The sequence below is a fragment of the Lathamus discolor genome, chromosome 1 (assembly GCF_037157495.1).
Source record: "Lathamus discolor isolate bLatDis1 chromosome 1, bLatDis1.hap1, whole genome shotgun sequence".
Lineage (NCBI taxonomy): Eukaryota > Metazoa > Chordata > Aves > Psittaciformes > Psittacidae > Lathamus > Lathamus discolor.
In genome coordinates this window covers 152,185,684-152,202,023 of record NC_088884.1, presented here as the reverse complement: position 1 = coordinate 152,202,023, position 16,340 = coordinate 152,185,684, and the positions used below count along the sequence as shown (strand labels likewise).

The window sequence follows — 16,340 nt, the reverse complement described above, 5'->3', positions numbered from 1 at the left end:
CTGATAAGACCTTGCGTTGCTGAAAACAGTAAATATGAATAAGTAAATCAGGGCCTTTATCTTATCTATCCCCTGCTAAGATTAGGAGTGAAACATGTAAGATCTAGAGCAAAGCAAACATAGATACACTCATAAAACAAACCGAGTCCACATCATCTCCATATCTAGGCTTTCAGATCAGCTGGCAGAGTGGCAACAGAGAGGAGGCGAGGACTTCAGACCAGCCACAGTTTCCTGGTTATGGCTGGGGTTGACATAAACTGCAGAAGGTCAGTACACTCTCTAAGCCACAACTTAATCTATAAAGATTTACCTTATGTCACACACAACAGGAATAAATATTCATTTGATGTACAGAATGAGCAGCTGACAGGTACTAATGGAAAGAACATAACTTCTAATTTTAATGACAGAAGTCATTAAGTGCAAAGCACAAACAAATAGTGAACTGCAGAGGATAAATTGCTCAGTGTAGCAGAAGGTTTGTTAATGTTGGACACATTTGGTGATATTAAATGTGCTTATACTAGTTCTGTATAATGACAGAAATAGAATCCCAAATAATTATAGATGTTAGATGAAAATAATTAATACTGGTGACTCAGTTTTAGAGTTCCCTACCACATACACTGCTTTTGTTTTGACAAGATTAATGTACACATAAAAAATCTATATGCATATAAAAGTATCTATTTACAGACATACAGAATTTATTCTCTAAAATATATGTGTATTACATTTTCTTAACTAGGTTAGCATTTTACATCAGCAGATGAGAGTTTCCTCTGGCTATTTATGAAAAGTATAAATAGAATTAAAAATAAAAATTAAAAAGCCTGGAAAGCTTTCCAAATAGCAAAAGAAAATTTATTTACCATTAAATCCTTCCCAGGTTGATCCTTTCTTCTATTTTTTTGTTTTCTTTTGTTATCTTATCAACAAATAGAGGTGTAAAAAGGACTGCAAATCAGCTTCATATCATTGAAGTCTAGAAAGAACATATTGCATATGACAGCAGTCAGCAGTCTTTCCCAGGTGATCTGCTGGGCTGTGTTTTTCTTTTTCAAATTGGAATGTAGCACTGCAGGAGGTTCTTTGCAACATCCAGGATATCGTGTCACTTGAAACATCAGGATGTCATTGATCCACATACGTGTGTGGACCAAAAGATGTAAATGGTCTACCTCACAGATGAAGGTTAGGAGCCTGAGAGCTGAGCCTGTTGTTACTCATTAGCATTTGTATACCCAGGAAGCATTCAAAATTCTCTGCATCTCACTAGAAACAGTGAGAAAACTGCATGCCACAAGCACTATCATTTCTCTGTAAGGGACAGCAACTACACTGAAAGGGTTGCTTTTTACTAATGCATTAAAAATCCATGCCTGTGCTCCCTCTGACATCTGCGAGATAGACTGATGGCTCCTGGCTTAGGAGAACCAAAGGTCTGAAGTCACTTAGCATAAGGGCTTGAAACCACTGAAAACATGGTATCACTTCACTGCCACACATTAATCTTTTCCGAACAGCAGACATAACCTCTCCCCACTCTCAGGAAAGCCTTGTGAAAAGCCAGAGAGAAGATGCTGTACTAGGAACAGCTAGAATTTGCCTAGCCACCAGATGAGCTCCACTTGCACATCCTGCCTCCCACAGCCAACTATCAGCCCAGACAGCTATCCTCTAGCTGCTCCCTTCTCCCATTCATCAGTAGAGAGCTCCCTAACTCCTAAAGGGCAAGGTTTTCCCTCCTGAAAGTTTGGATCAATAGGAAAAGTTCCCTATTTTATGACACTTTTCCAACAAAATCTCACAGCACTTAGTGGTGACACTTTTGTTTAACTGAAGATTAATAAATTCTGCCATGAAGTCTTTCAATATTGAGATTTTCACAGAGAATTTCACACTGAAAGTGTATTTCTTTTCCTAAGGTATTTCTGTGTGGTATTATTATTTGCAGAGTAAAACAATCTAGTTTAAAAGTTTAGATTAAAAGCTTAAGAAAACACCTCAAAGACACATTACTGGGAAAGAGTTGAAAATAATGGCACAATTGGCATACTGTTGCTGAAAAATCACATGCTGTGTCTGGCCAGAGAAGAATCTCATGAAGCTGCAGAAGATTCTAGCCAGTCTGTTCCTCCTGTTATATCCAAACCAATCCCAGTAAAGGCAAATTTTGTTTTACAGCAATGCCCTGCACGTAAGACTGTGCAGCTGTCCCTGTGCTTTTCATATGCTAAAACAGTAAAATGTTAGGCTGAACTTAAAACAATGACTTTTTCCTACTTCTCAGAAAGGATCTTTTGATTAGCTTTTGTTCTTTGACTTCAAGCTCTGTGTAGCAGATGCCAGTGCCTAAAAGATGTGGTATTGCCCCAGAACAGTCTGAAGGCTTTACAGCTTGTACAAAGTTTTACCTAAACCTAACCCCAAAAAGCATAAAAGCAATCTTTATAGCATAATGTGAAAGCAATCCAGGGGGAAGCTGAGGACAGTTTCAGAAAGGTGTAAAGGACACTCAGGAGGCTAATAGCGATTTTGTGATTATATTGCATCTCTGTTTCAACAAGGTGGCTAAGAACAGCTCTCATCAAGGACTTCCTTGCCTCAGCAAAGAAGGCAGAACAATACCAAAAGGAAGTACTAATTATTGGAAGGATTAGTTCAGTTTGCACCTTCAGATCTAAAATAAGCAATAGCAGGTGTTCCCTTATAACTGCACAAGTAGGAAAAAGAAAGAAAATATTTTTGTCCATTGTTGTATATTGCCTCATAGTACATTTCTCTTACTTAATATTACAGTGTTTCTCACACAGAACAGTGTTAGCAGTGCAATGACAAAGCCAGCCCTCTGTTTCATTCACTATCAAAGCAAGCTAAAAATGATAGGACGCAAAAATATATCAGCTGTAAAACTTATCTGTAAGTTTTCAAATTTCAAAGAACTAGAATTGTAATATTTCTAAAAAAAAAAAAAAAAAAGAGTGAAAATGACAGAGAAAGTGGGAATAAACTAAATATATATATGTGTATATATATATCCAGATATAAGTATGAGACTAAAAAGCACAGATTTAATTTATATTTCAGTTGGAGTCAATAAACAGGCTACTGTATAGATTTGATTAATATATCCAAACCAAACATATGAAAACAGAGAAAGGTATAAAAGGATTAATGAATTTTAAAAGACAGACTTTTATATTATTATATGATATTATGAAGAAAATATTTATAGGGATATAAAATTTGGAAAACAAATTTCAGTTTCATCAACTATTTTTAGTTATCATTAAAGCTTTAAAAACCTGTATGATAAACACCAACTTTAGTAATGCTTTCTGAAAAGGGTTCTCTCTATTTAAAAGGAAAATGCCTTTGTCTGAATTATGGAATAAATGAAAGTAACTTACGTGCCTATACTGAACTTAATCATTTCAGAAAATTGGGTGCAACATTTCTAGGAATAAAAGTATTCTAGAATTTGACACTCTTGACATTGTCACTCTGTGACAGAGATAACAGAAAAGGGTGTAGGAGAAAAATTAATTACAGATAGAAAGAAACTTCCATTAGTTATAGCAGAAAACTATTGTATGCAAAACTGAAAAAAGAACCTTGATGGACTGAATACAAGTGACATAAACTGAAATAATAAAATTCTGTCATTATTTAGGTTGGAAAAGGCCTTTAAGATCACCAAGTCCAACCATAAACACAGCACTGCGAAGTTCATCACTAAACCATGTCCCTAAGGGCCAAATTTCCAGCAAGCTTTCCTAGGTTACATACTGCTAGGTTTCCTGACAGACAAAGAATGCTAGATTGGAGGATACAGGGAGCTGACAGCCTCTAGAACTGAGGTGGTGCTGTAAGAAGAGACATTAGATTTTTACAGAGTTCAAATTTCCAGTGGTTAAACCCAAAACTGTCCAATTGAGTCACAGATCCTAGCCTGTCCATTCAGACTGTTTCATTTACTTATGAAAATAAATATGCTGGTAAGAGTCAATGTGGAAACTGAGGAAGCTAAAGATGAGGTAAAACAGGTCAGATGAAAGACTATTACAGTATAAACAAGACTTCTGGTTACTGGGAAACACCTCATTTGGAAACAGAGGGAAGAAAACCCTCATTTCTGTGATATAAAACTACACCCCACCTCCTTGTTGAGGGACACTTCAGGTGAATGCTGACTGCCCTTAGGGAGTAGGCCAACATATAACATTAAGATTTTCGTGAGTACATTCTGAAAACAGGTCACACACTGCACTTGCATTACATTTGCCAGATTCTGATAAGCGAGGAATCTGGAAGGGAAAGCCTGGTAGTACTCACCAGTGAAGCAACAAATGCATTTGTTCTTTCCTCTTTTCTCTAGAAATCTATGTTTTATAAAGGTACAATACCAGTATCTATAAAAAACCCCTTTGCATAGAGGACAATAAAATCCCTTCTACTACACGAGACAAGTAAGAACTTGAGGTGTACAGCATAATTTTGTACTGTATACATATGATGTATCATTTGTAGAATATTATGTTCAGTTCTAAGTGTTTAAAATAAAGTAAATGGATGATCTATGAAATACTGTGTTAAGAGAATCAGTTCTACACCCTGATAAATACATTAACACTCAAGCTCCTTTTGCACTGAGAAGGTGTAGGCATCTTGGGCCCCATCACTGCTCATCTGCAGACATCGTGGGGTATGAACAGGCATTTCTGATAAAGGAGGTAGTTTCCTGGGATCAAATGCAGACAAATAAAAGCCAGTGTTATTCTTCAAAACAATGCATTAGAGACTGAACCCCAGAGTGTAAAACAGCTTAGTTCTTCTTTAACCAAAGGAGAAAAAAATCTAGACATCTGCCTGTTCTGTTTCTGCAAACACCCTGTATTTGTTATTCATGCCAAATTGTGGTTGAGTCCAACAACACTCAGAATATGATTTAGCTAAGACAACAACATTTATCATTAGCACAAGTTTTTGATGGTTGCAGAATAATATTTTACATTTTTCTGTTGCGGGGAAGCTGACATATACACACATAGACAGTGTTCACAAGTACAAGAGCAAATTCGGCAACTACTCAATACAGGCTTGTATTAGGCAGTAAGTAACGTAGTTTAAAGTAATCAATTTAACTATTTCATGAAATCAAGCAGAGCTGTGCTCGAGAGAGATCAGGTTGCCTGATGCGCACACTGCTTACCACTGCTGCTCTTCCCCATTCAGAAAGGCCATGCCTCTCCTGCTAAGTTTGGTGGCTAAGTTCTCTATTTTTTGTCCCTTCCCCATGTTTTGTCATGGTAGGATACTGTGGAGCTCCACTACCAGGATGAACCTGAAATTGTCCTTTTCCTTTGAGTATCTACTCCAAAATGTTCTCTTTGTATTGACTGATCTCAGTAGCAATCTTTTCTCTTCCACACCTTTCCCACCATCTCAGTACTGGCTCGCCCTAGTCAAGCTGAAATACTGTGAAATCTCCAAAATCAGGCAATCTTTTCCTCTTTTCCACCCTTCAGTGCTTGGCTCCAGATGTCCACTGCCTACCTGGTTTTGCATCAGGAATGTTTCTCCTGCTTATTGTTTAATGAGGAAGAGAGAAAAGAGTGAGAATCTTGTGCTTGGCCAGCAAAAGCCTGCTTTGTTCATTCTTATGCTCACACTTGGAAGAGACTGCACAAAGGAAGCCCTGGTAGAATAGGACCTACTTTCTTTGAGATCATAATTCCTTACTATTTTTTCTTCCCAAGGTTTTCTCAGTCATTTTCTAATTCTCTCAGGCATATTTGATTCTGTGCTGGACTTCCTCCATTCGCTGGACAGCATGCTGCTCAGGGTTCACAAAAAACTGCATTCCCATGTTACTGTTAGCTTTGTAACCACATCCACATCAGGGAATTCTTTCCATTTGATGCCAGATTCTACCACTGACCCAGTGAATGCTACACTGGAGACTGGTGTGAGGAGATAGACCTGTTCCCCCTTGTTCTATGTGAAGGTGCCAGAGGCGAGTGAGTGCAACCAGCCTCATGATCTCCCTGACAGAAGTGAAAGACTGATCTTTTCAGCTCTCCTGCAAATTAAGCCAGTAGTGAGGAGTTGAGTCAGTTTAGTATCTCTGTGCATTTGAACACGATTTGTCCATGGGAAAACCAAGTATTTCCTTTTCAGTGTGCTGCTTCTTCCACCATTAGGTGACACTTCTCCAGTTCTGCAGAACATTCTGAGTTTTTTCTGGTCTTGGAGAGGAGTCTCTAACCTTATCTTGCTTGATGCTTGATTAACTTTGATTGATTTATTTTTAGTTACCCAAAAGTCTATCTTGACATCCAGGCACACTACATAACACACATGGTAACATGGGTTAAATGTTATTTCTCCTGAGCACTTACACTTCCTACATAACAAGCCACCAAGAAATTCCTAACGCTCTTAGAGGTGTCATGCCAACCACTTGCAAAAATTCTGGAAGGCTACAAAAGCAGCAACAAAGACTTACATGATGCCTTTGTTTAAGACAGAGGTTCTGACAAGGATGTTTCCACCAAAGCAGAAGATTAAATCTTGGAATTGTAGAAAATATGTTTAGGAAGGATCTTGAACATTCATCTGGTTCATCTCTAAACTATTGCTGGAAGAGATTTTGTTGAAACTGGATGATGGTAAAGCAAAGTAAAATTGGTAATACTTCAGCTGTCCCTTGAAAGAGTCTTAGCTCTAAAAATCCTGACAAAGTGAGTGAATCAGATATTGCTCAACATTTTTAGGACAGTCAACTGTGGGAACAGAGATGCGGCTCATTTGAGGGAGCAAGAAGCTAAGATGGAAGTGCCAGGTTCATCCTCCTTTCCTTCAGAGTACCCTGTAGGAAAGGGCAATCTGTGATCTAGTATTACACTTCTTCTATAATTATCATTTAGTGTCTGAACAGGTCCACATGATTTGTGTACATTCTACCAAAGCTTTAAAAAGACTGAGTCAGGAAGAAAATGGCTGATGGTGTTTTCAATGCCATAATATTCCTTTTGGACCTCCTTTGGCACAGACCATGCAAACCTTTGACCAACCACCAAACCAACCACCAAAGAGTTGGTACCTCTGTGACGGCCTGGAATTAGCATATTGTTCTTCTGTGTTCTCCTTTCTGTCTACATTCTCCTACTGTCTCATACCATGTTGCAACATGCATTAAGTTTTCTGAAATGTGTAATCATGACATTATGTCTAAAGTTCAATAAATGGAAAATAAAATTGCATATAATTCAACAGGGCCATAAAAAGAAAAAAAAAAAAAAACAAAACACCAAAAAAAAACCCCATGGTCTGGGCCTTATTCATCTAAAACCTTGATATCTAGCATAAAATAATGGCCTTCAACAGCTGTGTTCTGTCAATTTTTTGGCACAGATCTGCCTTTGAGCATTTTTAAGTCACAATTGGGTGGTATTCCTACCCAGTTCAGTTATGAAAAGGAATTGGAATATTTATATTTGCAAAGAAAAAGGTAAAATGTGGCATAACCCACCACAAATAGAAATTGCATGAACAGCCAAAAATCCAGCAGAAATATTAATCACACCCTATATTTGTTACTTTCACTAATGAAAGGTATTTAGATTCTAAAGCCTTTATTTAACTGTTCTGTAGGTCTATACCTTATGCAACAATTAGTTTGAAAAGGGTATGTTATTAGCCTTGTGATTTGACTTCTTCGCAGTTGTTGTATGACTGCCTCAGAAGTTGTTATCCACTACAGCTTAGTGGCAGCAGGCTGCTGAGCGCTATCTTATCACTGACAAGAACTGGGTACTGAATACTCTGGTTTGTATCTGACATATTTTGATGTTTAACCATTGCTTTAAATTGGTTTCAAGTGAAACACCCATGTGTCATTTTCCCCTATGTAACTTTTATAGTTCTTCAGCTTCCACAGCACTTTATGTAAACTCAGCCATTATGTTCTGAATTTAGCTCTCTGGATCCATATTAATTGCAGGCCTTTTGTGAGGATCTGTATCTGTTTGGTTTTTTTTACTTTTAGTACAAGATTGTCTTTTCAGCAGCTGGTCATTTAGTGTGAGGTGTCCCTGCCCATGGCGGGGGGGTTGGAACTAGATGATCTTGAGGTCCTTTCCAACCCTAACTATTCTATGATTCTATAACTCCACAACAATTTAAAATCCTTTGTTTAAGGTGGAGGTTTTTCTAGAGAGGAGAGGTAGACATCAATTTTAAATTACAATTTAGAATTAAAAGTCTAACTCCAGAGGGTGGCTGCCATATTCTCTAGTACACAGGGTTTCCATTGAGCTCTGTAGTTATGACATTATAACAGAATAAAGCCTTATGACTCAAGCAAAGCAGTGGGACTTCAGCACTTCCTTGAAGTTAAGCAGACACATATTCACTACAGTGAATCAGGGACTGGCCATGTGGAAATAAGCTAAGGCATGTTGCTATGTCTCATTTCCTTCATACAAGACTACAGTACTAAGGCACACTATGTCACACTGACCTCTGCAAAGGAGTGTTCAAGCTCTGTAGCTTCAGGATACTCAGTGAAAGGCTCTTTGGAAATACATATATGTTTTAAATGTAGTCACACACTATAAAAATAGAAACAAGAACTTTTAAAGTTCAGTGCACTTTTATCTAAAAGTAACTGCAGCAAAGCTGACTTTTTAGCCTCAAACAATCAAATACATATGCCATCTCACTTCACAGGACCAACTTCCAGCCTCTAATGCTTTTGTTTCTTATCCTTTCCTCTGTATCTTCTACCACAATATAGGCAAATACTACTACTGTGTAGTAGTAGTAATAGCTCTCCTGAGTCAACCCTTTTCTGAATGACTCTTTTCTGCTATTTCACTTTCACCTGTTAAATATCTCTGAGGTTTTAACAGAGCATGCTCAAGCAAATCCAGCATGAAAGGATCTCTTTAAAGTCACCAGGCTATTGCTAACATATTTGTCACTTATGATATTTACTGAGAATTTGCAAATAACATTTACCAATAGTGAATATGACCCTCACCCTTCTATCGCCATTCTTGTGAACTTATTGCTATTTATGAAGAGTTGAACATGAGGAAAAATGTACTGCCTTGCTCTCCTAGCATTAGCATTGGATACACATATTCAGGAGAGCATAGATGTTCTGAGAATAGAAGTATTCAAGGTAAAGAGAGTCAACATTCCTTTGTTTCAGCAGTGTTAATAAAACAATTAGCGTAGTGTCTAGCTTGAAACACTTTCTAAATGTTGGAAAAAATTTTATAGTTCCAAGCCATGAAAATATTTATCTTTGATTAGAGGTAGCAATCCTGCTACACCAGACCTACTTTTCTATCCAACCTAGACAGCAATAAACATTTTTCCATTCAGCTTGTTAGCCAGAGTGTAAGCTCTAAGCATACAAAGGACTCTGTTCACCAGATTTTCCTAGCTGCTGTTGTGCTTTAACCTAGGCTAAGAAGAAAGGAATGAAGTAAATAAAGCATGTCTTTGCCAGAAGTTGTTTGCACAAGAGTAACCAGATGCTCTTCCTTGATGAGAAACTTATTTTGTAGATGGTAGAATTGGCTTAGATTTCATTTTTCTCAATTTCAGTGAAGTGATATATTAGTACAAGCAAAGCTGAACAAGGTGAGAATTAAATGGCAAAATGCAAGGTGGGTAACTGTGCTGGTTTTGTCTGGAATAGAGTTTATTTTCTTTATAGTAGCTAGTATAGGGCTATGTCTTGTATTTATGCTGGAATACAGAGATGTATTTGCTACTGCTGAGCAGTGCTCACCCAGAGTCAAGGCCTTTTCTGCTCACCACACCACCCCACCAGCGAGTGAGCTGGGGGTTAACAAGAGGTTGAGAGGGGACACAGCTGGGACAGCTGACCCCAACTGACCCAAGGGATATCCCATACCACATGGTGTCATGTTCAGCATGTAAAGCTGGAGGAAGAAGAAGGAAGGGGAAGATGCTTGGAATGTTGGTGTTTGTTTTCCCAAGTAGCCATTACTTGTGATTGAGCCCTGCCTACCTGGAGATGGCTGAATACCTGCCTGATCATGGGAAGTGATGAGTGAATTCCTTCATTTGCTTTGCTTGTGTGCATAGCTTTTGCTTTACCTGTTAAACTGTGTTTATCTCAACCCAGGAGTTTTCTCACTTTTACTCTCGATTCTCTCCCCTATCCTCTTGTGGGATGTGGGTGAGGAGTAGGTGAGTGGCTGTGCAGGGCTGATACCAGTTGGGTTAGACAGTGAGAGTAACAAGGGAAAAAAAATGTTGGTTTTGTTCTGCTTCGTTTTGTTTTGTTTTGTTTTAAAATGGGAATGGTGTGGCTGGCAGGGGTTAACAGCAAAGGAGATGAAATCTGGAAACAATCCAGCTGAGTATTTACACAAAATATTCAATGGACTTGATGACTGGCATGGAGTTGATGGGAGTAGTTGTAATAGAAAACATTTACAAAGCGGTGGAGAACAAGAGCATCACAAGGAAAGAAATGGGTGTTCATATTTGAGACTATGAAAAACAGAGATGGACCAAAATTCAGCCATGCATAATGCAAGGTCATGTACATAGAAACACCAAAAATTTCTGCTGTAGATTGGAGCTCATCAATGGAAATTACTGAACAGGGCACCAGTGGTCTGACTGAACTGTCTACCTGACCCACCCATGAAAAGGGCATATGCACCAGGAAAGTTATTTCTAGTAGAGATCTGGAAGTATTTTTACTAGCACAGGGTCCTGGTGACAAGTCACCTGCAATTCTGGGTTATCTTGGTACAACCAAGACAGGTTCATGCAGATGAGGGGCACAGGGAATGAAAAGGCAGTAGAAATAAGAGAAAATTAGAAGACGTTTCTTACAAACCAAAGACTGGGAGGGCACATTTTTGCTGTTTATCAATGCACTGGAGTAATTATGGAGGGTGGAAAACACTTTATGCTAACAAAAATGTTGTAATAAACATAAATCTTATAAATAGGCTAAGAATCATTTAATCAGCAAAACAGATGTTTCTAACCAAAGAGTGAAGTTCTGGAAGATCCTTCTAACAAAAACATAACATAGAGAACAAATACAGCTAGTTATAAATGCTGTGTATTATGGACTTCTAAAAGATCAATGTACAATAATGATGTGTTATGTTGTCTGTGATAACTGGGGATTTACAGCATGTAGTCCAGCCTTCTGCCTGGGTCACTTTTTATCATCTGACGCATGGCAGGGAGTCTACATCCAATGAATAGTTTTTAGATCTACTCAATGGATTGACACCTTTTCTCATTAGACTGAAAGCACGAGTTGCAACTCTGGAACAGGTACTCTATAAGCTTGTCAGGCATTGTCTGGGTGCTCTTCACATGCTAAGTCTATGTATTTCTTTGTTAAGTTGCACACTGTATAATTAACTTTTTTCTATAATCTTCAAACTGCCAATAAATGGTTTGAAATCTCTTCTTCAAAAACCCATGTGTTATTCTACATCCATCATTAACCCATACAAACATTAAATGATCATACTTTTTTCTGCTCATTTTTCTCATTTGAAGAGGCAGCTGTGACGTTACACACAACAGGCTAAATAGCTTGGTTTCTACTGTGTCTGTGTATATATACACAACCAATTTATTCCTGTTCTCTTTCAATTGGTAAGCATTGCCATTCTTGTACAAAATCATACCTTATCAAGAAACATTCTACTTTCCCTTGCTATACTTTCTGATTTGCTTTCTCTTTTAATTTCATAGTGAGTCCAGTATTGTGGAAAATTGTGACTCTTGTAGCTACTAGTGAGACTATGAGATACAGCTTGGTTTTGTATTGAAACTTGTAAGATACGTTTTCAAAGAGATGTTTTCCTATATTATGTAGGTACTTGGGGAAAATGTCATCCTGAGTAATAATCTGTAAGGAGTATGGGAAAAAGGTTATTGTTTTAAAAGCAGCGGACTCTTCTGAACTAGGTGGTTGTGCTAAGCATTATGTCTTAAGAAGAAAAAAGAGATGATGTTAGGAACACTCATAATGGGGAAAAAAAATCCAGAACAAAACAAAACCAGACAAAGAATAAATAATGACCTAATAGAAATCCATAAATACTTTATGTGCTTTTTTATTAGGTATTAATAATGATTCTGTTACGGAATGTTTTACTGAGGGAAAAAGAATTAAGTGGCATGAAGTCTTCTCTGCAGTAATTTACTATTGAACTTTGCTCATATTGTTCAAAAACTGACCACAACTTTGTGTCATGGAAAACAAAATAAAAAAGGAATAATAATTCATGGAAACTGCTAACTTGAGAGCTCAGTCAAAAGTCTGATGAAGGCTATTTTTTTACCTTGGGGTGTCTAGACAAGATTGAGACCATGCTTTCATTCCTGGGTATTTCTTGTTGAGTTACCTCAAGGTTTACAAGACTAATTGCTCATGATCAAGATCTTACCTATTTTTCTCACTCATTTACATAGCATGTTCTATGTCAAATGACTGAAATTTTGTATGAGTACAAGGAAATAACAGATATTGCACCACAATTCACAAATAGCAAATAGCGTGTCCCATTCTCCACACAAGCAATGAAGTCTGTAAAGCAAACCTCATCAAATACCTATTCAAGCTTTGTCAAGGAATAGACATATAGTCGTATCTTAAATTCAAGTAAAGGTGCATTCACCCTCTTTAAGCACTTTACATTCACTTAATGTATATTCTCCCTATTAACAAAACAATACGAATACCTCCATGTGTCCTGAATATATAGGGAAGAACATAAATGTCTTTTATTTGTTAGCAGTCTCAGAAAGCCAAAACAGTGTGATAGTCTACTGGGCACAATCACCTCCTAATACAATACATTGGGAACATTTTGGAAAGGGACATACTCAAAATTAAGCATCCATCATCCAGATAGGCAAAAACATCTATCCCATAAGTAACATTAAGACATTTCTAGTGATAATATACAATTTTCTGCTTCCTAAGAGTGCTGTGTTCTCTTTGCTTCAAAAGCCAAAATGATTGTAATTGAAATGCAGTCACATAATTCCAGTTAAATGTGGTCTATGTATGAAAATTACATGGAAATTCATAAATTGTGAAGAAACATTGTATTTTATGCAAACTTTTCCATTGCCTTTCAAAAACTTTATGAGATACACTTTCTTATGACACATCACCTAGGCAGGGAGAAAAATCTCAGAGTAATAGAGCTAGCTAAAAAAAAGTTTCAGAAAGTAAAGGTGATTTAAGAAGTATACCGACTGAGGGAGACATCACCGCTTAAAATGGGCAGGTGGGCAAAGAGTCGCCTATAAATCAGAGAAAAAAAGCAAGCACCCATCCCCAACACGATGCCCATTCACAAAAGCGTGTATGAAGTTACCTGCCATGTGCTTGAACCCCAAGTGACAGTGTGCTATACTTCAGCTGAGCTCAGCTAGGGGCAAATAGCCACGCGATCGGTGCGGACGGCTAAACAAAGGTGGGCTTTTCCCCTCCTCCTTCCCCGGCAGCTCATCCCCAGCACACAGCCCGCTCGGGGGGACCGGTCCCAGCCCGTTCCCCGTGCAGCGCGGAGGGCGCGGTACCGCGGACAGCTCCGCACTCACCGTCCTCGTTCTCGTCGAAGACGGGCGCCCTGTGGGAGTGGCTGCCCCCCATGTTAGTCCGCAGCCGGCTCCGCATCCCCCGCCGCCAGCATCCCGCGGGCCCGGCAGGCACCCCGCAGCTGCCCCCCGGCTGCCGCTGCCTCCCCGGCCCCGGCCCCAGCCCCAGCCCTGGCCAGGGGAGCCTCCGCAGGGCTAGCAGTCACCCTGCGACATGAAAGCGACGTGTCTGCCCCTGGCAGAGATCTCTGCTGGCTGGCGCGCTCCGACTTGGCCCGTCTCTCATCGCGGAGGGGCAGGGGAGGGAGGGAGTTAGGGGAGGAGGGCGAATGGAGGAAGGGAGGGAGGAGGCGGAGGTCCTGCTGCTGGTGGCTTTTGGTAAGCGGTAAAAGCTGGATCTACCTGGATCCTGGAGGATCCTCCCTCTGCTTTTCCTCCTCCCAGACCCCCGGTGGGGGGAGCGGAGACCCGCGCCCTGCCCTGCCCTGCCCGCAGCTCCGGCGGCGCTGCCTGATGGGGATACAGAGGTGCTCTGGCTGCCGGCGGAGCTGGCGGGCAGCGGCAGCTGAGGACTCCCGCGACCCGAGGCGGGTGAGGGGCTGAGAGGGGTAAGCGCTGCCTGGGGTCGGTATGATGCAGCGCGGGGGGACGCGGGCAGCTGACGGAACTTCACTGAGTTTACAAAGGGAAAAACGAGGAAGGCAGAGATCCCCTCCCGCCAGTCTGCCCTCCGGGAGGCACCCTCGGGGCGCGGGGACAGACCCCCGCGGCGGGGCGGGGCGGGGAGCCCGGGCACACACCGCCACCTGCCGGCGGGACCGGCGGGGCTGCCGGAGGGGAGGGTCCGTCCGTCTGTGCAGTTAACATATATTTATATCATAGAATCAGGTTGGAAAAGACCTTTAAGATCATCAAGCCCGACATATGTATGTTTCTATATATATATAACATCTGCATCTTGAAATGACTTCACAGTAAAAGTGCATTAGGTAAAACTACCAGAAACGTTCACGTACAACATGAATCACCTGCTACGTAGTAAGTAGTAAGGTATTTCTAGAATTCCTGTTGATATTTATACACAGAAATCACCGTGCCACTCCCTTCCAAAAATGTTACCTTTAACAACTTCTGAGGTGAAGTAGAAACAATTACTTGGGAAAGTTTTTACCAAGAGAAACAGGTTGGAAATAAAAACGTGCACATTATTATTGTATCTATGTCAAAGTCTGTGCAGTTTCTGTAGTGGAAACCCACAGACGAAGAATCAAACAGAAGTTGTATTTTTGGCTTCTCCACTGTTACAAGGAGACAAGAAGTAGAAGGAACAGGAGCCTGAAGCCAGGGTACATGTGTTTTCATATATATAAGCAGAAAGACTCTAATGTATAGTAAGTTCAGTACAGTTGTTTAGAAAAGCCCAAGAACAAATTCTGCATGAAGTAGAACTTTCCGTCTCTGCTTATGATTTTTACCTGCCTTAGTTACCTTCGTCACCTGTCTCTGAACCTGATATAATCCTGTTATAGCCTTTCAGGGAAAGGCTGACTAGAATTAAATGCAGTGGGTAAGTCCCTATGCTGTGTGCCTGAGAGCACAGTGCTTGCAGCATCTACAAACCCAGAGAGCCGATAAATTCAGACACAGTGATATTTCTCCATTAGTAGACATGGACAGATTGTGTCACCCCTGATATCCCGTTCTTAAATTATTTGCTTGTCACTGTTTACATGTGAAAGCATTTGCAAAATAAGGAAGCTTTCAAAGTGCTGACCCATGACTATTCATCTAAAATGTAGTCTGGAAAGCATCTCTAGCTCTTTGTCATTCTTTTGTTCGTTACTCACCCATCCAAAGATTTAGTCATCCAACCAAAAGCACAAATACCATTTTACTGAGTTTGTGTTCCTTCAGTCAGAAGAGAGCAGTAGCATACAGAAACCATAGCCTTTCAGCTCTCTTGGGTTAACTGGCTAACATGGGGCTTTACATTAATCCATTTCCTCTTGCTTTAGCAGAGAACTGCACTTACAGTTTAACTCATTTCAGCTGGTAAGAGTTACCTTCTACCTGGGCTTTATATTGTGTTTAATTTAATTGCTTCAATTCATGTGGAAGTATTTTAAAGTGACATTTGAAATAATGAAAAGAACTAATTTACCAGTAAACTCCCAAGCTGGTCATTTGTCACACAAGAAACACCTCCGTAGAATGCAGACATAGGATGAACGGGAGCAATTTGGGATTCCTTTGTATGCAGAAAATAAAAATTCATAAAAAATTACTCAGAATGTCTCCAAGAGTTACTTTATTTCTTTTTTACATCTGACTTGCTCCATATAGACCAAAAGCCTAATGAGTCTTCTGAGACATATTTCATGATTCCAAATGACAAGGCCTACCATAAACCAAAACAGTTCTAACGACTTACAGAGCAAGGACTTGTCTCTATTCATAAATTAGTCAGTCTTGCTAGACTGACGTGTGGTTTTGACCCCTAAATGGATTATCGCAGATTTGCAATTCATTTGCCCTTGGTTTGCGAAAACTACTGGCTTATATTTAAATATTAGCCTAGATATGTGAAGACAAAAAGCATGCTGTGCTAATGTGAGATGAGAAAAATGATCATATATTAATAAAGTAGTGATGACCCATTCAGTTGTGATTTATTGATAGCATTCTATTCCTTTATAACT

General features: G+C 39.6%; 1 protein-coding gene across 1 annotated transcript in view; it reads right to left on the bottom strand.

Moving 5' to 3' along the window:
* The window catches only part of STK32B (serine/threonine kinase 32B), a 165,088-nt gene extending 151,361 nt beyond the window's left edge, over nucleotides 1-13,727 (bottom strand). The window contains exon 1 of the mRNA XM_065665304.1: nucleotides 13,645-13,727. Coding sequence (XP_065521376.1) covers nucleotides 13,645-13,720 — 76 coding nt within the window. The 5' untranslated portion in view covers nucleotides 13,721-13,727. The remainder of the gene's footprint in view (nucleotides 1-13,644) is intronic.
* Nucleotides 13,728-16,340: the final 2,613 nt, after the last annotated feature.